This window comes from Peromyscus californicus, unplaced genomic scaffold (genome assembly GCF_007827085.1).
Source record: "Peromyscus californicus insignis strain IS unplaced genomic scaffold, ASM782708v3 Scaffold_21__1_contigs__length_65335640, whole genome shotgun sequence".
NCBI classification, from domain to species: Eukaryota; Metazoa; Chordata; class Mammalia; order Rodentia; family Cricetidae; genus Peromyscus; species Peromyscus californicus.
Window position 1 is genome coordinate 10,644,470 of NW_026294514.1, and position 21,432 is coordinate 10,665,901.

General features: G+C 42.6%; 1 protein-coding gene across 6 annotated transcripts in view; it reads right to left on the minus strand.

Moving 5' to 3' along the window:
* Positions 1–21,432, minus strand: part of Satb2 (SATB homeobox 2) — a 179,041-nt gene that overhangs the window by 52,541 nt on the left and 105,068 nt on the right. For all 6 annotated transcript variants that reach the window (XM_052749484.1, XM_052749486.1, XM_052749481.1 and 3 more), the window contains 2 exons: positions 20,597–21,069; positions 1,762–1,974 (listed from right to left, as the gene is read on the minus strand). In XM_052749484.1, the coding sequence (XP_052605444.1) occupies positions 1,762–1,974; positions 20,597–21,069 (686 nt within the window). The remainder of the gene's footprint in view (positions 1–1,761; positions 1,975–20,596; positions 21,070–21,432) is intronic.

A 21,432-nucleotide genomic window follows, 5' to 3' on the forward strand; every position in this document is an offset into this window, starting at 1 on the left:
TGAATGTACAATCGTGGTTCTAGGATTATACTCCTCAAAAGTATATCTGAATATTTCATACGTATTTTCAGAAATCAAAAAGCTCAACTTTTTTAAATGCTCAACTTCCTGTACTTATCCCTAAGGGAACCTTTATCTCGGAATTTTCAAGTCCGGATCCTAATTCAAACAAAGAAAACGTTGTCCTAATTGTGAAGCCGTATTAATCTGGCAAAGCTCTGGAAGTGAGCAGGTCTCCGGAAAAACACCGAACACTCTTGTTAGGAAAATATTACAGAGACACAGAAAACAAAAAGAACTGGCCTGTGTGGTTTCCTAACAAGTGCAAGTGTCCTTGTTCCAGGACAACTGCCTGGCTGAAGGGACATGGAGTAGGAAGAATGGCTAGACTCTCCAATAATGGCTGAACAGCCTTTAAACGTGGGAAAAACACTACTGACTTTACTAGCAGTCAATATTAGTGCAAATTAGCAATGTCCTAACAACAGTTCACTATGTATCCCCTGATATTTAAAGAAAAATAAATTAAAAGGCTTGGTTGCACATGTCCAAAGAAAGCAGTCAAGACTTTAACAGTAAGTATGACTCATAATTTACTAAAGACTAAAGTGTAAGTAATGCAGTTGGGCAGGGCATAATGGAAAGTGGCCTTTAGTTACAAATCTACTGCAGGGTGCAAAAATATAGTCAAGGTACATGTGGAAAAAATGACGATACACTTGTGGAGGGTCTAATATTCCTACCAGAGGAGAGTTCTGATTCTGTGTTTAATCAGCTTCTTGGAACTTATCAGAAAACAAACTAGTAAGGACAAAACTATAGTGTCTAAGCGAAGCAACCTTTTGTTTTGAAGGGCTCAGTCTTCAGTTTTGCACAAATGGGTGTGTACCAATTAACTGCTGGCTTTAAGAACCATCAGAACGTATGCAACAGAGAATGGAGTGGCTTGATCACCAGTCAGCAAGCTGGGGGAGTCTAGGGGAGTTTAGGGAGGGAGTGAGAAATGAGTGGCTTCCATCTGAACTGGAAACGTGCCCTGCCTTCCTTGTGTTCCAAACACTTTAGAAGTGTGCAGACAGGAAGGCCAGAAGTTCCCAATCCCACAACGGGCACACTGAGGCCTCCTATCACCAGGACCCATCACCCTGGCCCAGCTACTGTACTCCCTACACACAAGACTTTTCCACTGTGTCTCTCTTTAGGAAAAAGAAGTTCTTATTTTCTTTTTTATGGGGGGGGGGGGGGATGCACACGAGTGTAGGTGCCAAGGAGGCCGGAAGCGTTGGATCCCCCTGGAGCTGGAGTTACAAACAAAAGTGATAATCGATCCTAACTGCTGACCCATCTCTCTAGCCCGCCATTGTGTCTTTCTGGACTGCTTTGCAGCAGCATGGGAACCGCTCCTTCCTGCCCTCAACTGCTTTCCCTTCTGTCAAAATAAACAAGCAATTTAAGGAAAAGAGCGTGCTTGTTATTCAAACACAGCTTCTACACAACTCCTACTCCTTTCTTCTGAAACTGCACAGTGGGTAGGAGCTCACCCCCACCTACTCTTCCTTGTCCCCCTTACCTGCTTACGGGGAAGAACGGGACCTTGCCAAAGGGAAAGGAATAGCATACCACAGTACAGGATTACCCCATGACATAGCCACAGTTCCTTGGATTAAGAAACCCTTGAGTTATGTTTCTTGGTTTTCAAGGGAAAACAGAATATCCATGAAACAAGAGGTTTGTAAGTGATGCATGGAGTGGATGGCTCACCTGTGGGGTTCGGGAGGAGCTGGGACTGCTAGAGGCAGAGGAGACCATGCTCACATTGGGATTCATGCTCCGCTCTCGCTCATCCTGGTAAATGCGGTCACGCTCCACTTCAGGCAGATTGAGGAAGTTCTGCATGGCCCTCAGGTTTACTAGAAGAGACTGAGAAGCAGTCCTGGGGTCCTCTTCCTTACGCAGGATCTCTGACAACAGTCCCTGGTAAAGCGGAGAAAATAGGCAACGTCACATCTGCAGACTTATGTGTGTGATTCCCATCTCCCGCCCCACCGCCCCTCGATGTGTTTGGCATAACCAGCTTGAGAGGATACCAGGAACATGCCTAATTCCTTAAGGCTCAGAAGGAATCTGTGGGAATGTGCTCCCCTTCCGGGGCTGTGCCTTATTTTAGGATGTCTATTCTGCAGCCTCATCATCGCTGTAATAATCCTATGTGTGGTAATGCCAGCGAGCAAGGTAGGCGCTCGGGAGGAAATGTGGAACCGCAATTACCACCAGGTGCCTCCTGCAAGTATTTCAGGAGCTGTAAGAACTCTCTCTGCTTGAAACTGGGAACTCTTGGCAGTCCTGCTTAGCTTTACAAATCTGCCAAGTTTGGTAAATTTAGTTCCGACATTTAAACAGCATGGGAGATTTACATCGATTTAAAAAAATAAAAGTTTGGCTGAATTTCTGTATGACCGGCCACTGATTTCAATATAGATGTTTCCTATGACAAAAAAAAAAAGGACTAGAAAACAAACGGTTGTAATCTGTCAACTCTGATAACTTCCAACCTTCACACACAATTACAGTTATGTTTGCATAGGTACCACAAGGCACCCCAGACTCTTGTGAGATAGCCTCACAGGGAAGCTCTAGTCTTACAATTAAAGTGATGAAAATGTGGTCATTAGTCAGGGACCTGAACATGCTCTAACTACAGTGTGGATAGGCTCTGATGCCCCGATAGGTTCCAAGGCTTTAACTCCAATATGCAACTCAACCAAACTAGGGAGCTTTGAGTGCACGGTTTCTGTGTACTCTAAAGACACAGAGCCGACAAAACTTTGGCCAGTATTCTAGTAAAGCAGGACGGCCTAAGAGGACAGTGCGAGACAAGCTGGAGAGACGTCAGGGCAGAGGCAGATCCATTCCTATCCCCTACACTTGTCGGATTACCACACAGAGGCATCATTTCATATTCTCGGCTGACATCCTTTTGCGTGGCACTGTGAGATCAGGGTTTCAGACTGTTCCCCCAGGAAGAGTTAAGACATTAATCCTGCGGCTTTGAACAGATGGGGTGACCTCGAGTCCTGAAAAGTCACTTCCATGAACTGTGGTAAAGTACGGCTGTCACCAAAGATGTTTGCACTGAGGGGAACTGAGAGAAATGTAAGAGACACAGCTCACATATGCAACAGCGGTGGACTTGAGGGGAAGAACTATTCTCTGGCTGGTCAGAAATCTGCAGGGTGCAGTGGGCACTTTAGTGCAGCAAATGTCACATATAGGAATGCACATCACACCGTTACAACATTTCAAGGAAGCACAATCATCATTCAAAGTATCACATGAGGGCTGGCAGGACGGCTCCGTGGGTCAAGTGCTTGCCTGATGATCTCAGTTCGGTTCCTGGGGCTTACATGATAGGAGGAGAGCACTGACTCCTGCAAGTTATCCTCTGACCCTCACATGTGCACGGTGGTACACGCACTCATGTGTACACACATGCACACACACGCACACACACACACACACACACACACACACACACAAATAAACCTGATACGCTTTTTAAATCATATAAAACAACTAGACTACAAGGAACCTATGCTAGCCCTGTGCTTGGAGGTCACCTTCCTTTCATTAGAAGAGTCCTAATACTCGGAAGGAATATACAGACAAACACAGCCAGGAAGCACACAGTGCGTGTCTGGGGCCAGAATGTGACGAGGGATAAAATATGCCACTCAGTGAAGCCAGAAGAAATGTGAATGTCTATGTGTGGCTGTGTGCGATTTGTTGTGTGGGCATGCACATATGTGCTCAAGGAGAGAGCAAGGTAGGTGGTGTGTGTAAAAATACCCTACTGCTCCAATGGTTAGAAGGAAATCCAGATCTCATGGTACGCTTCTAGAAGACAAGTGAAGTGCTTGTCTTCCAGGAAAGCATTACGCATCCTGTGAATCCATTCTCTTTCTGAAATTGAGTCAGTTGTGCCTCGGGTTGCCCTACTTCCCATTTTAACTGAGCAACCTGGAATATATTCATAATGGATTTGCTTCAAAGATTTTCTTTTTTAAAAAAGCTCTAAATTAATATGGGGAAAGTGAATTTTAAATTGCTTCCAATTTCCAAAGTCGATATGACACTAAGATTGATATTTTCTGAGCTTTTTTCCATGAGTCACGTACAGAAAGACTGAGTTGGTTTTCTTCCCTGCCTCTTCTCCTTTCTCTCTCTCCAACCTACCTTCAGTATTGTAATAAAAGAGTTTTAGGGTCATTATAGAGATACTCATTATGATTATAATATCTCAAAGGCAAAGTTTAACATTTTCTTCCTCCATGAAACTATTTCCATGAGTCACATAGTGTATTACAGCAAAGACTTTTTACATATGAAATAGTGATATCAAAAACTTGTTCTAAAGCACCATAACTAAAAATTACAATTGTAGGTCCCCCAACAACCCCCCCCCCAAAAAGTCACTAAAATTATGGAGTGTTTTTATATGTTTCTTGCATAGGCCCCTTCTTCTACATCTGTCCCGTGCTAGATAGCCTTCTAGGAAAATTCTCCCATCTCTCAGGGCAATGCATAGAGTACCCATGAGGATGGCTGTTGGTCAGTGTTACTTCGGAAGTGAAAGACATACAGCATTTGTATCTGAAGTGGACAGTGGCATTTACCTATTTGCATAACACAGTCTCAAATGAACAGGCTTGGCCAGTGCCACCTTCCTATACGGCCACCAGCAAGTTACAACACTGCTCCAAATCCTTTACCTCAACTCTCCTCAGCGTGGCAGTGGTCCCAACATGTTTTCTTTTCACTCAGGACATTTTCAGTAGAAAGTGACTAACTGGAGGGTATAAGACTTTAGAGGTTTTTGTTCTGACAGTTTTACTCTGGATACTCATGTACCTTTAACTACTATAAACTAAGATTTTAAAAGCTTGGTCTAAATTCAGCAGGAATACATGTGATGTGAATTCAGTTAGTTGAATTCACACACACACACACACACACACACACACACACACACACACACACACTAAAATCTACAGCCTAACTCTCACAGCCACAAAAACCACCCCACCACCCACTAATTATCAAGATGAATAAATGTTTATCATATTGAATCTGTCTTGAATGGAACATAAATTAATAATTTATCTCACATAAATATTTCTAAAGCCTTTGCTACTATGTCATCTGGCATTTTAATTATCAACCAGCCAAGCAGGAGGTGTCACTTGGACATTGCCATTATGCAGCTTGAGATATAGAAAATGTGGTGTGGCACCTGGGCTCTGGAAGGAAAAAAAAGAAAGATGCACCCCTATCAATAGAAAGGCCATGAAAGGGAATTAATAAATTAACCAGGATATTGCTTATTAAAGTTTCATATCAGTAATCATATTAAAACATTCTGCCCGTATTGAGTAAAGTGGCCATTAAGTATTTGCCTCACTGTGGGCAATAGAAGCTTCTCTATGGAGACATAGTTTCCTCAGTGGTGTTAGTCTACTTTCCATAAGACAAGGAAACATGCTGCCTGCAAGGGACAGGTTGGCACAGAGTACAAATGGCCTCCACATTAGTTCTTGGGTTCTAAAGAGAGCCTCCCAGGGTCTTTCCCTGACCCATCAACGGGGTGGTTTACAAGCTTTTCAGACCACCCCTAGCACCAAGAGAATAGACAGGTCTGGAAGGAACTCACTAAAATCAAAAGAATTCAAAGTGCAAAACAACAACTGTATGATGCAGTCTGGCTTCCCTGATAATATAGGCTAAGCTATCTTCAAAGATAGAAGGAAGAAACTGAGGGAATTCTTCAAGTAAAAGAAATTCACGTTCTTCCCCTGTCTGTTGTAAAACAGCATTTCTGAGGAATACCTTGAATGAGCTGTACTTCTACCACTGAGCTTTCTGTTTCAGTATCTCACCATTGATGCAGTTTTCCCCTATGTTAGTGTGCAGGGTACATGCTGATACTCAGACAGGTGTGGTGAACATTATCGGGACTGACTGTCAAGCTTCTCCACTAGCCTTGTCACTTTCTCAGGGACAGCTGGCAGACTATCTTAGGTAGGCTTTCAATCCTGTAAGAGAGTACACACCTCTATGGACTAGGCTTCAGATTGCCTGGACCCCCATAGGGCAGGTCAAGATGGCTGGATCTAAACAGAAAGTCCATACATGGGGCTTTCAAGCGCTTGGTACCTTTCTGGAGTTAGACTATATTGGTCACAGGACAAAAATCTATAGAACCCTAAGCCAGATATCTCCCCTCATCTGTCCAGGGAACTCCCAAACTCAGTATACCTCGCCCAAAGAACAGCAGCTCCATTAATTCCTTTCTCAGTAATGACTTGGGGAAAAGCTCAAAGACCAAAAAGAGAAAGAATGGGCTTTCAAAGAATTTTCTGCAGCGGGGGAGGAAGATTTTACAGGAGCATGCTGTAAAAGGCATGGGCTGAGTGTGGTGCTCATACTCACACGACCAATCCCAGCAGAGGCAGGAGGATCATGAGGTCAGGGATGTCCCTGGGTCATGCAGGGAGAGCCTGTCCTAAATAGGAACACGGAAGAAAGGTAGGCAGAAAGAGAGATAGGGGAGGGAGAGGAGGGGAAGGGAGAAGGGGAGAGGAGAGGAGAGGAGAGGAGAGGAGAGGAGAGGAGAGGAGAGGAGAGGAGAGGAGGGGAGAGGAGGGGAGAGGAGGGGAGGGGAGAGGAGGGGAGAGGAGAGGAGAGGAGAGGAGAGGAGAGGAGAGGAGAGGAGAGGAGAGGAGAGGAGAGGAGAGGAGAGGAGGGGAGGGGAGAGGAGAAGAGTGGAGAAGAAAGGGAAAAGGGGGGAAATGGGAAAAAGGACAAACGTCATAAATACAAAACAAAGCTCGCATCATCTTGGTTCAAAATGAGGAGAAGTATTGCCCGCTGCAGGGCTGGAGGGGGCAGGTTTCTGTGGAGGGGCTGAAACAGGATCTAGCTGAACCTTTCAATATGAGTAGCACCTGCAAGGAAAGGTAATGGTACAGCCAGGAAGGGGAAGGGCTGGAAAAAACACCTGAAAGAGACGAGACCATGCTTTCTCCAGACAACCGAGGGACGTTCACCTTCTTAAGTCGGGGGAGAGTACAAGAACTGATACAGTGGTATAAGACACTCTGAGGTGAAGACGACCGTGCACATTAATAAGATCTGGAAGTACCGGTGCAGACACACAACCAAGCAACAGACATCGCCCCCAAATGAAGCGATATTAGATAATCTGCTCAGCCTTTTTGTCACCTGCAACAAATTAGGCTTTCAATATGCAAAACATCTTCCTTCCAGAAAAACAAATGATCATGATTCCACTTAATTGTAATTTAATGAGGCATAATTTATTTTTTAAAGTGATATACACCAGGTGTGTAGGGGGAGAGTGGAGAGGCCAAAGCCTGGTGTTTCTCTAAGAATCTAACTAGCTGGAGGCCATTTCCATTTCTGTAAATTACATACATGGCTGCTTGTGGCTGTGGAAATGGGAGACAAAAAAGGCAACTTGCCGTGTTCCCATATTATTCCAACAGATAGAGGTCACTCAGTCCAAACAGCAACTCACTGACCATATTCAGCAAAGAGTCTGAAAGCTCTGGGCTCTGATCTGGTAAGAGTAGATATGAGAAGGTCACATCAGCCCTTCACATGCACTGCTGAGCTGTGCTCCATGGGAAATCACACAGTGCAAACTTTTTAGGAACCCATAGACTGGCATCATCAGAAAACATAAGCCCTATCTCCTCACAGCATGCTTTAGTCATGAACAGACTAAAGGCAGACTGAGATAGGTGAGTAAATTATGCAACGTATTGAATGACAAACCTTTTCGGAAACTGAGTGACATCTCTTTTGAAAATGTATGACTCAAGAGCATACCACAGTGAGCCTGAAAATATGTGTTTATAACGGCATAGTGTTTGAAACCAAAGATGCCATAACCCATAGTAAGATTTAGAAAATCTGTGGGCTCACTTCCATTTTCCAGGATTAACATGACAGAGAGAGAGAGGAGAGGAGGCTTTGCCAGGGCCTCGGGTCACTCTCCCACTTGCCCTGGAGTATGACGTGCTTATGACCACTCCCCTTGAATGTAGAGAGCAAGGGAAGGTCCTCTATGTATTGCTTATATTCCGCTCTCCCTGTGACCAGCCTTCATTTTCCTACAGTTCTGATGTCTCGGGTAATAAGAGAATATTACTGTTATCGTGGTTGCTGTTATTATACAACCGATTACCATCACTGCCCTCTTAAGAAGTCAGGTAAAGTCTAATTCCTAGTCTCATCCCACATGGCAAACTCAAACACATCAGAGGTTCCCTTGGAGTTAGAGAGACCCTTGAAGGTAGTGCCGGGTAAGTGGATCCTCCTAGCATCCACCATCTAAGAGCTGACCTACCTTAGGAAGTGGCTTCCCTCATCTCCTTTCCTTTCCTTCCAGACGCTCCCCAGGCATATCTCCCATATAACTGGTTTCCCATAACCTACCACTGTACTATGATTCCGGCTGTTGAAATTCATTTGTGTAATGCTAAAAATATTCACCCTACCCCCAACTCCCAGAGCTCTGCTGAGCCATGAAGCCAGAGTACTTAGTCTGATTTGAATAAAATGTATACTGGGCACAACAATGGCAATTTGATTTTTATTATTAAAAATGATGTGCTAAATCCTCAAAGAAAATGTCGTTATTGCATTAGTTTAATAAAATCTCTCTTTTATTACAATATTTCTTTATTGAGAAAGACAGCCTATGAATGTCGTATTTTGTAGGATGGGTTGGATAGAATTGAACACCTAAAGGGAATTAATGTACTCTGCAAATAAAAAAATGCATTTACAAAAGTTAACAGTTACAGGATGGAAGTATATCATTCAAAGCACTAGAAGGCTAGGTATATGCACATATACAGCTTCCTTTGGACTGAGGTGCACAGGACTAATTTGGTCTCACATTTATATCACTCACCATCTTTCATACTGGCCAGTATAAAAACTATCTCTCTCCCATCATACTTAATAAAAAACTATCTCTCTCTCATCATATAGTCATTGGGGGTTGATTATATTTTGTGTGTGATGATGAGCTGGTGATATGGAAAATCCAGACCTTTAAAAAAAACACTTATCCATTCTAGTTCTGGGAGGGAGTCTTGTCTTGGGTGAGGAGTCTACAGCAGGCCCTAGCAGGCCACATATTTAAAGTCTAACTCGTGAAGCATTCAGAATAATTTGATTCAACTTGCTGAGAACAATCACTGAAACTGAGATTTTTTGCGACATGTAAATCCCACTTTGGAACAACTACATCATACACCGTAAGGCTGAAACTTATAAATGAAATACTTGTGTCATGAGAAACCTTCTGCCCGGTGCATGCAACAAAACTTGACCATGGTACCTGCCACATCAGAACATATTACACATGCATCACAAGATAAATGGGTACAGCAGAGCATTCTTAAAGCCAAAGAGCCTGTGTTCTCTAAGTCCAACAGCCCTGTCCAAGCCACAGGTAGCCATGCCCAACAGAGGGACATCCGAAGCCCAGTTCTTGTCATGTCTGCCATTTTTAACCCACAGAATCTAGCAGCAGCAGACATATTTTATGAACAGTCCCATGTTACTCTTCCTTACCCGTTGCTCCATCTTGTCTTTAGGAAGTGATACGCACTACAGCAGGGCTGTGCATGCACATTGAAAGCCAAAATGTTCTAAACACATTAGCACCAAATAGAGGACTGAACAGGTTCTCTTTGGAAACACTTGGTCAGTGATGCACTCAGTTCTGGGCACAGACAGGGCTTTCACATGCACTGCAAATTCCAGGCCCCATGACTAGCTCATTAATAAAGTTCTGGGCCCTGGTTATCCCTCATTTCCATGAATGTTCTATGAAACAGCTGTTGATAATCTGCTCTCCACATTTACTAGTTTGGCTATTTTATCACAACATTAGCAAGATTGGTACTTTCCAAACACAAAACAAAAAGTACATTTACTGATTATTTCTATTTCAAATATGTCAGATGCTTTTAAATATGAGTAAAGCATTATAGTAGCACAAAGTGTCTTGTGACATCATAGTACTGTGTTCTTTCCTGCTGTAAGATTTATGATTTAATTCCTATTACCTCCAGGGTCAAAAGTACCCATTCTTGCCTCGTTCATCTGAGACTATGGCACTTACACACCACAGTAGAATTACTGGTTTTAAAATGTGATTGTAGGAGCTGGGAGGTGTGGGGGGAGGGGTGTTGTTCAAGATCATGGTGTGGAAACCCACACAGATGGCTGACCAGAGATTGTGGGAGCTCACAGACTCTAGACTGACAGCTAGGGACACTGCATAGGACTGACCTAGGTCCTTTGCATGTGGGATACAGTTGTGTGGCTTGGTCTATTTGTGGAGACCCTAGCAGTGGGACCAGGATCTGTTCCTGGTGCATGAGCTGGCTTTTTGGAACCTATTCCTCATGGTAGGATGCCTTGCTCAGCCTTGATGTGGGGAGGAGGAGTTGGTCCTGCCTCAACTTGATGTGCCATGTGTTGCTGACTCCCACGGGAGGTCTGCCCCTTTCTGAGGACCAAGAGCTCAATAAAGGCCACAAGTCATTGTGATGCCTAGAATAGCTTCTAAATATATAATAAATATCTGTTAAATGTGAACATGAGTAGAACATGCTGAAATGTATTCAAAATATGTCAGCTATATTTTCTCATATATAAGGCAAAATATAAATAATAACTTTTAAGAAGTGGGATAATTAAATTATTTGGGATAGAAGGAAATATAAAGAAGGGTAATAGTCATATAAAGTGGAATGACTATATGAGTTTTTCAGATAAGCTGAAGTTAAGATAGTAATTATTGTTGGGCAAGAGAGCATAAGCCTGTGATTCTAGAACTTGGGAGGTAGAAACAGGAGGATTAAGAGTTCAAGACCGTGGATAGATTCCTAACATGTTCATGGACAGCCTGAGCTATAGGGGACCCTGTCTCAAAAGCAGCAACTACCAAGATATACTTTAGAAAAGTAAAGTCACTTTCTTTTCATATGTAACACTGAAAGGATTTAAAATAAGCCTAAAGTGCTGTTGTTATTTAATCTTGGGTCATAGTTATTAGTGGATCATAAAGCTAATTTCATAAATCAAAACCAACTTTTATAATAAACTGGAAATCCATCAATTAGAAAATACCAAAGTGGTTCAATTACAGTATGAATTTGATTTTATAGGGTCTTTTTCTTTTTCATGAAGATTTTGCTTTAGCAATACATAGAGCTGAAGACAGGCATGATATGTGCACAAGCGTGTGTCTACCAGCCATGATTTGCAAGGTGCTCCAGATGGGCATGGTAGATGTTAAGAGAAGTTCAGAAGCAGATGCCATAGTCTATAGTGATCATTTTGGCACAAAAGTTGTAGAGATCGAAATTGCTTGGAAATTCCCAACTGATTTCAAATGGATATAGTTATATTTATGCTGCAGCATTTCTGAGCTCTAAAAGTGCATGCACTTTATTTGAACAAACATGCACTTAACCCCCAGCCAACTGGTCCTCATTCTAATCAATAGCCATGGAAAGAACACTCCTTGAATATACTGTTTTAATGCTTATTAACTGAACAAGGTTGAAATGTGTTCCCGTTTCCTTAGTGAAATTTTTTACAAAACTGGAAAATCCAACCTATGACTTTAAAGATTAGTTAGAGAATACAACAATGGATGCTTACCCCAGAAACCTAGGTTTTTACTAAGACATCTCCGAGAGTGGCAGATACAGATATTGAAGATGAAGATGCCTTCTCTGTGTGAAATGAGTGGACTAGTCCTTGGTAGACAATGCTGAAAAATGACTTTCAAAATTATCACCAAAATGGAATCTTCTATTTCCTAGTCATAGAAAATTTGAATTTTCTATGATGAATCTAGTGACTAACTTGTTAGGCCATTGGTCAGGGGTAGGAGGAACAGACAAGACAGTCACCATGATGTTGGCTTACTCTGATTCTCTGTTTCATAGGAAGGAGAAAAAAAAAATCTTTTCATCTTCTGCTACCTGCATTTTCTATTTCAGGTGGATCAGGGAGGGAGGTTGAATTGTGCAGTTTTCTATTTGCCCAATCAACCTCCCCTTTACCGAAGGCACAGACAGAGCAAGCTAAGCCTGGATACTTTCATCCTTGACTTAACCAACTCATGCTTTTTGGCTGAGGAGGCTTAAAAGGTGCTAATTGACAATATTCTTTATATGTATGGGAGGTGCTAAAGTAAGATTCTATCTAGAGAACCTCCCCACCACACACACACACACAACATACCATCCAATAACTCCGAGACACTGCTATCTGGGGAGATATTAATATTATTACAATCTTTCAATCTGAGAACTCAAGCCAGTGATTTTGAAATGAAAGACTATTTTATGAAGTAAGCAAGGCCATCTCTCCCCACTTTATTAATTTAATGTTCTGAAATCAAAAGAGGGCATATTATTTACTTCAAAACTCAATAACATGCTCATGCCCGATCTGCAGCATTTTACATCGACAGCCCACCTTTCAGGAGTGGACTTCCTTTTGCTCACATGTGTCCTTGTTATTTTATAACCAGCTCACTGGACCATGGAGTCAAGGCCCTAAATTTACACTGTGGTCCTTGACTTGCAAAGAGCCTAGATCCCAACTAGATATTGAGAAATAATCATGACTGACACTATTCCAGCTGACGACAACTATGAATATCTTGGAGGTAAAGTTTCATACAAATATAAACTGCAATGCATAATTAAATTATGCCCATCTCTGGATAACAACATGCATAAATCAAACAATGAAATTAAAAGACAATTTTTGTCTCTTCCAAAAGTGACTCATACTTAGACTCCTGAGAATTTGTAGCTACGATTTTCTTCTAGTTGCCACATATCTCACTCTGACTATGCTGCCTCAAATCCTAATGTTTAGCAAGTTCTTAGAAAATTTAACTCTAACAGTTTTGGGGCATGCATATATTCCAAACACTGTGTAGACAAAGCTTAAATCAAAATCCACGCCATTTCATACAATGGCGTTTGCATTTTCAACAGCTGGCCTTCCTGCCAAATTTTCTGATACATCATTCAATCTAATTTTCCAATCTGCTGAAAACATTCCCCAGTTGCTGAGTGACTTCATAAATTGTATTTATGACCCTGCTCTTAAGTTTCTTCAAACGATGAGGCTTTGATGAGTAAACTGCAGATTTTTTTTCTGCAAATTCTCATTTTAAAAAATGAGAACAGGTCAATCAAATGAGTCCCCACAGGATTTTGGGGGTCCTGTTCTCTATCAGATAAGACCGGGGCACATACACTGCTTCTCCAGGGAGACCTCTGATAAACGTCCGTGAGTTTTCACCAAACTGAAGTAGCAGGATACTGAATCAGAAACCTACTGTTCTAAAGGAGCACACTCCCATTACACACGTCTATTCTTCTACCAAAAATATGTTCCCAAGGGTCAGCTCAGCAAGTCTTACTCACCCCCTCTGCTAGAGGAAAAGAAAATGGACAAGGCTACATGAACAACAAGCCTGAGAAAAGTCTTGCTCCCAAGAGGTGCAAACATCTTCTTGCTGACTCCCCATGTTGGGGTGCCCCTGCACTCTGCTGCCAATGCAAAGGGAAAAGGAGAAGGGATATGAGGGTCACCCCCAATCTCCCTTTTCTGGCATTCCCGTGCTCCCATTCACGTGTGGCAGCACATTCGTTCCACTGGATTTACCCTAGTTTGGATCAAAGCTTCCTCTACTTCATTTAACAGATTTGCTCAGATGGAAGGTCTCGGAGGAGAAGCAGGGTTAGGAAATGGGGACTTCTGAACATATGAATATGTAGGTCATTGGATTTTTTAAATAAATTAGAGAATAGTTTATCTATTAAGTAAAAGTCACTCTACATATTTTATGAAACATTACTTATTATAGGTCAGTGGACACCAGAAATATTAAGTCTTAAACATTGCCCTGAGGCTTTCATCCTATATATGCCTCTGATCAATGTTTTCAAGTCTATACTTTAACAAAGAAAACAGAATGCTTAAAATTAGGATTCACAATCACACTGAAATGTGTAAACCACAAATGCAGCAAATAACCAAGTGGTTTACTTCGTGTCTACAGACCTAACGAGAGAAAGGTGCCAACTTATGATGAACTCAGGATACAGACACAGAAGAAAACATGTGAACAAAAAGCAAAACCTGACAGAAATCACTATTCAACAGGCACCACCTGTGCCTGGGAGAGAGCGCTGCAGAGGTGTAGGGCCAAGGAGCAAGACTGTTTGAAACATTTTACCAGTGTGCCACAGCTCAGACTAGTGAGGCTGCTTTTCACTCCAGTTAACAGTGGTAGAACTCTTAAAGCCTCAAATCCCATTTCTCTCCTGAAACTTACTCCTACTCATATTCATATTCTCTCATTCCGAGCCTCAATCTCAATCACCCTGCCCCCGATTCAATATCCCTAAGTCAGTCTCAACAAATCTATTTTCCATTCAGTGAACGGAAGAGCTACCGGGCGTCAGGTTTAAAGTAACTATGATGATAATGTTTTCAAACCAAGCGGCAGACACAGCCATACTAGCCTCATACAGCACATGGCAGGTGCTCTGTGGAATGAATGGGCATCATTCTGACGCTACGCTCTACTCAAGTTTCTACTCACATGGCATGACCAAATGTCAGCTACATGGAAATGGCATGGATCTATAATCACGAGATAAAGATTCCTACGAAAAAGGTTTATTAATAAAATGCTTCCAAGGGAGAGCTATAGGGGACAATGGAGGGAAAAATAAAACCCAGGCCGATACAGAGAGCTCTGGAGTGTCAGGGAAATCTCCTCCACAAGGAGTGAAGCCATGGGCTGTCGCTGTGTGGTTCCTGTCACACAGTGGCTAAGTTTTTCCAGATCCCTGCCAACATCTAGTAACCTGAGGACAGTCCTTCTGATGAAGACCCCACATCAGAACAAGCATGAGTGTGGGGAATCACAAACAATGCAAGGGTATCTGCCTGCCTCTGTGGTCCCACAGAGACCACAAGAGAAAGTGCTGGAAGTGGACAGGTAAGAAAACAGCTATTGTCATCACCTCACTGTTCTCCCTGAGTCCCTTTGGCTATAACACGGCATAGCAAGCCGGACTACCCATTTCTTCCACAAGGCCTGTCCAGCTACAGCGCTACTGCACATGCTGTGTTCATGACCATATCAGCCTTGGGCCATACTGGAGAGTTCCCATCCTGGCACTACTAACATAAATATGCTAAGCCCCTTGTACAGAACGTGAACTCAACTTGTATATTCTTAGCTTATACGACTCATGTTTTGTTGGTGAACAGGAAGAAAAATGCAAAAATAATTACAAATAACAGCGAAAAAAAAAACCCAAAAGACTGCAGAGGTCATCTATTTCCAAAACTAGAAGCCATGAGTATTACACAAAACAAGGTGTTACCAGGCAGATGCATAAATGACTCTGAAAGACTTATGTATCAAAATTAAAGTGTATTAAAAACCGGTAGGAGTGGGAGTGGGCAAGGGACACAGGAAGACAGTGGGGAGGGGAACAATGAGCACAAACTATAGCAATATGACAACATTTATGCATGAAAATGCCAAGATAAAACCTGTCACTATGTATTAACCTTAAGAAAAATTTAAAAAAAAACTCTTGGAAATACAGCCCCTAGTCATGTCATCTTACATAATCAAATGGTAAATAGATCAGCCATTTAAGGTAATGAATAGTCTCTTTCAATAACATACAGTTTTCAAATACCATTTACTGTAAGCATGAGGTTTTTCATCTGAAAGTCTTAATAGCAGGCAGACAAGGCTCTCATGTTTATATTCTTACTGGACTGATGAATGTGTGCAGATGATTTTAGTGTCTGCATACCTACACATATACAAATTAGTCAAACTTCTTGTTAAATCTTCAAGCAGAAATGCAGGGACATCAACTGTCATGTGGCACACCACTTTTATTAGCGTTAATAACAGAGGAGTCCTGGAGATGTCAATGAGTTCTGTAAAATACCCAGGCACATGAGAATATGCTATACATCAAGAGAGCAACTAATGATAATGTCTCCAGATGCCTAACAAAAATGAATGGTTCTGGTTCTGTACAGACAAGAAGTTAACATTCGTTCTAGAAAATGGTTAATATGCCATTAACCATTTTTACATATGAATTTTACCTGGCAAGTTACTCTATAACCCAGAAATGTCTGATTCCACTCAAAAAGGCTCACTATTTGGAAAATCCATGGCTAGTTTCATGGGGTATACTACACTGTATTTCCCATTTAACAATACAGCTGGCAAAACCAGCTGCCCATTTGTGCTGTTAGCGACTGCAGAACACACAGCAAAAACAATCTGCCTGCTGACCTCCTGCTCAAGTTCAAACTATGTCATTCTGTCAATACCATCTACCTTGATTAGGCTGGGCTTATATACAACAGGTTATGATCCCAGAGGGATGAAAAGCTTTCCCAAATTAAAAGCAGAATTTAAAAAGGAAATACTCATACATTCCTATGTAGTTTCCATTTGATATCCTCAAGGCTGGCCCATGAACTCAAGCTCATGTTGATTGAAAGTGAATGTTTCTTTCTGGGCGTAGCCATCTTACAAATTTAATAGCAGGAGGGAAATAATAAAATGTGTTCTGTGCTTCAATTAGACCTTTTTATAACCTGGCACTTCAAAGGTGGCAATGCCAAAGAAAAATCTTTAATCCAGAAAAAGAGACATAAAGGATTCCTCGGGAGAAGACAGAGTTCCGAGAGCCTAGTGCCTTGATGTAACAAGCACGGTCACCCAAACTCTCTGTGGTCTGGACTCATTGTGAGTCTTCTCGCATGCTTCGTGCTCTTCGGGGAGAATGTATACTGTATTCCACTTCGAAAATCTGAAGTAGTACAACCATGCTTTCAATTTTATCCTTAGCCAAAAAGAGCTGTGCACAGAACTAGACAACCGAACGTTGGCTAGGCATGAAATGTCTATTCATGCTCACAGATGACAGACTAAAGAACACATCACACAGGGAACCGCAGAAGAGAGACGTGTCCCTCACTCCATGTATTTTGTATTTTCAGTAGTAGGCAACAGATTGTTTCCAAAGGACCCGAGCATTACACAACTCCAGTCTAGGTAACCATGAACACACAAATGCCACCTGAGTCTTTTAAGTTCCAAGAAGATGGAAGAAATATATGTGGGCTTCCCAAATGTATTTCTCAAGTGATGGGGATAGGCTCTACCATTAAAAGAATGTATAAGGTAGCTACGAGCTGAGGGAGTCCAAAATTCCACCTGTCCTGCTCTTCTCCATAAAAACACATAAATACCAAAACCCATTGGCCCCAGGGCCTCTTGTTTGCTCACAGCCAGCAGTTGCCCAACCTCAATCAATGACTCCATTACTGTTTCATGTGATCTGAGCTGCAAAGCGCCTCCCATCTTGAGTGGACTCCTATCAAAGTCAAGCGGGTCCTCAGCTTCTGGCTGCCTTTCTAACACTCCATTGAAAAAGCGCTCTGCCTGTCTGCATCCTGAGCACTTAGTCATCCTCAGCCCTGCCGAGATGCTCCTGTCCTCACCAACGTAATGAACCTCCTCTCAGAAATTTGATAAGGACGTCTCCCAACCAACTGACACCATGCCAAATCTTGTGGCATAACCTCAGGACTCTCCTTCTCCATATATCTCGGCTTTCCACCCAGGTATGAGACTTCTGGTGCAGTGGTTCTCAATCTTCCTACTGCGGTAGCCCTTTAACACAGTTCCTGATGTTGTGGGGACCCCCGACCATAAAAGTATTTCATTGCTACTTCACAAGTGTAATTTTGCTGCTGTTATGAATCATAAAGTAAATATCTGATATGCAGGATATCCGATATGGGACCCCCCCTGGGGTCGCGGCCCACGGGTTGAGAACTCCTGTTCTAGAGTCCCTTCACTCTTGCTATCATCTCCCTGTTACTCCATGGCCACAGACTCACTCTCCTGGCATTTCCTGGCTCTGGAGGTGGGAGTGGTCAATACCTGTATTAGTTACTTTTCCACTTCTGTGACAAATCTCATGTCAAATGCAAATTAAGGGGGCGTAATTGGCTTGTAAGCTCGTAATAGCAAGAAAGGTGTGGGACTTGGCAGGGGCAGGAAGATTTATATTTTCATGGACACACAGACAAGCAGAGAAAGAAAACAGGAAGCAATGAACCCTCAAAGTCCATCCACAGTGATGTATTTCCTCCAGCAAGACTCCACCTCCTAAGATTCCACAACCTCCCCAAACAGCACCACTTCGGGGACCTGAAACTGATGGTCTCTTATCAAACCATCCCATCATGCTACCTTTCCCTCCTCTAGTTTAAATCCTGGGCTTTGAAACACTTTTCCAATCTCTTAGTCCATCCCTACCCATCGTTTTTAGTGCCAAACTTGTACTTTCAATGTTCACTGCCAGTCTTCATAAGAAATCTCCTAGTGTTTCAAAGTGAAGACAACTAGATCCCAAACAATAGCTGTGGCCTTTCTCGGCCACTGCTGCAGTGTCTCCCTTGACGTTTCTCCTAACTCTACCTTCACTTCAGGTCATCAGGCTCAAGCCCTCATACACTGTTACTGCTTCACCCTGTATGCGCTAACACACCAGCCTGTATCCGCTAACACACCAGCCACAACTTTACTCCCATGATGCTTCTTGATGCTACACCCTCTCTACTGCCCAGTCTCATTCAGAACTTGCCCACATTTCAGCTGGTCTCTCTGAGAAGGACTCCTAACAGGCAGTCCTACCCGCTTGCTATAACAGAGAAAAACCAAACCCTTCCAAAGATCAAAGTTTCCTTATTGAGTCACAGCACATTCCCGCATGAGACCTTTGGCTTTTCCAGTGCTGAAAGTTCAAAACTTTCAGTAAGTTCTTAAGGATCTTTTTTGACCTATGATCTCCTACCAGCGTCTTCAGTTTTATTATCAACTACCAACCATCCCCACAGTTTTTGACTCAATATTTTCCTTATAAATTCCATTAGCTTAAATACATTCCTTGATCTTCATTAAATTTTATTAACCTTCAAGGCCTACTTCCCCCAGGAACCTAAAATTCAAGTTTTTCAAGTTTCCACCCAGGACCTAGGAATTTCCACCTTCCTGTTTCCCTACCTCACATGCAGTAAGGCCACTGAGCTCCAGCCTGCTGGGTTCCTGATGACTCACCTTGCCCATACTGTCCTAAATGTCCCTCAATCCCAGCTTCCCGGGTCCCGTTGCTTATGTTCTCCTGTGTTATCCAGCACACTCCTGGCTACACTTCGTTCACCGCCGAGGCCATTAGTTCCCCAGGCTAAGCCTCTTTACCCATTAGAGGTTTGCAGAATATACCCCTCCACCTTGAGCCTGTAACATCTGCACCACCTCAGACCTTGTAAGAAATCAAATTCTCTAGGTCCTATCCTACACTTCCTAAATCAGAAGCTCTGGGATGAGCTCTGAAATCCTTACTTTAACATCACTCCATTCTGATGCACTCAGTTAAGAAGCACAAATGGGAAAAAAATCTTTCAAATGAGCTCCCTCAGTAGGACAACATATGTGTGAAGGAACGGTTCACCTCTATCACTCAAAATTATAGGCGCATGTAATTCTTCTGAAACATTAAAAATACAAGTAATCTATATGTTACTATTTCAAATCTGACTTGTACATTTTGAAACATTTATAGAAATACTTCCATAATGTTCAAAAAAAGATTTAAAAACAGGCTATTTGAGCATGCATAAATAGTTTTACAACTAGTCTCAAATATTTTTTTAAATGGTGGTGGAGATGATCCCAAAATTCACCATCAAGGGTCTGTCCAGGGAAACACAGCCGGTAAGGATAAGGACGGGGAACACACAGACGCCTGGCCATTCAGCGGGAAGATGCCGGCAGCTGAGCTGGATGGTAGCATCTCTGATATTGGTTACATTATTGAAATTAATTCATTAAGATCATGTAGAGATGAGTGGTGACATTATATCATGACAGAAGAATATTATTAAATTATGTGTGCTCTGAAATTCATATTTGTTCTGTATAGTATGTGTGCCATGTGTGTATGATGTATGTATAGGGGTGCACATGCCCGTGGAGACCAGAGGTTGACATTGTGGTCTTCCTTATGCATTTCCACTCTTTTTTTTTTTTTTTTTTTTTTGAGACAGGGTCTCTTTGCTCACCCTGGAGCTCACAGATTGAGTACACTTGCTGGCTGGAGAGCTCCAGATTCCCCTTGCCACCTTGCCCATGCTAGGCTTAAAGATGTGTGCCCAGTGTCCAGCTTTCACATGGGTGCTGGGGATCTGGACTCAGGGCCTCATGCTTGGACAGCAAGCATCTCCTGAGCCATCTCCTCATCTCCATAAAACATTCTGAAGATATTATTATGAAGACATGCCACATTCCTTCCCTACTCTGACCCTTGATCCCCAGTGAGAATGGTGTTCACTGTACCTGTGTGCGGTTGAATGCCACTCTTGCAAAGACAGCTTGTGACACGCTGGCCCTCTTCAGCTCATCTCTAACTTGCTGGTAGATATCAGGAGAGACTTCCACAGAGGAGTTAGTTGGCTCTGGCTTGACTGCTCTGGGGATGGGTGGATGGTTCAAGAACTGCTGGTTGATGGCTTGAGGGTGCTGGTGAGCCAGGAGCCGGCTCACGGCTATCTGTTGGTTTATCAGGTGGGCCATGGCTATTTGCTGCCTGACCAGCTGCGGACTGAGCTGGGGTGAGAGAAGCCCAGGGCTCATGATGGGCTGTAATGCGGGCACTTGGTTTCGGATTGGAGTACTGTGGTGGATTTGGCTATGAGGAGACTGTTCGTTGGTTTTCCCCAGGGATGCCAGCTGGTTCATATTTGGTAAATGCATTGGACGCTGGCCCAGAACACAATAGTCTGAAAGGTTTTCTCGCTCCACTCTTTCCACTGTTGAGAGATAAAAACAAAAACTCACCATTATTTTCATGTTATAATTTGTTGCTAATATATAATACACTAATGATACTAATATTTTTAATGGAAGTCCAAAAACCCCCAGAGAAAGAATAAGAATTCTCATTTAAAAGGTTTAACTTAACCATTATACTAATAGATTTTTTTCATAAAAGATATGAAAGTGAGGATCTTCACCACTTCGGCTTGATAAATTTGTAAAAAGTAAGCATTTCCTAGACGAGCCAAGACAGGAAAACACCAGCCAATCCAATTCTGAAGCCCCAGACATTTCTACATCCTGTGATCGCCCTCCATCAACCTTAGTAACAAAACACCCATTGCTCTAACCTTCTA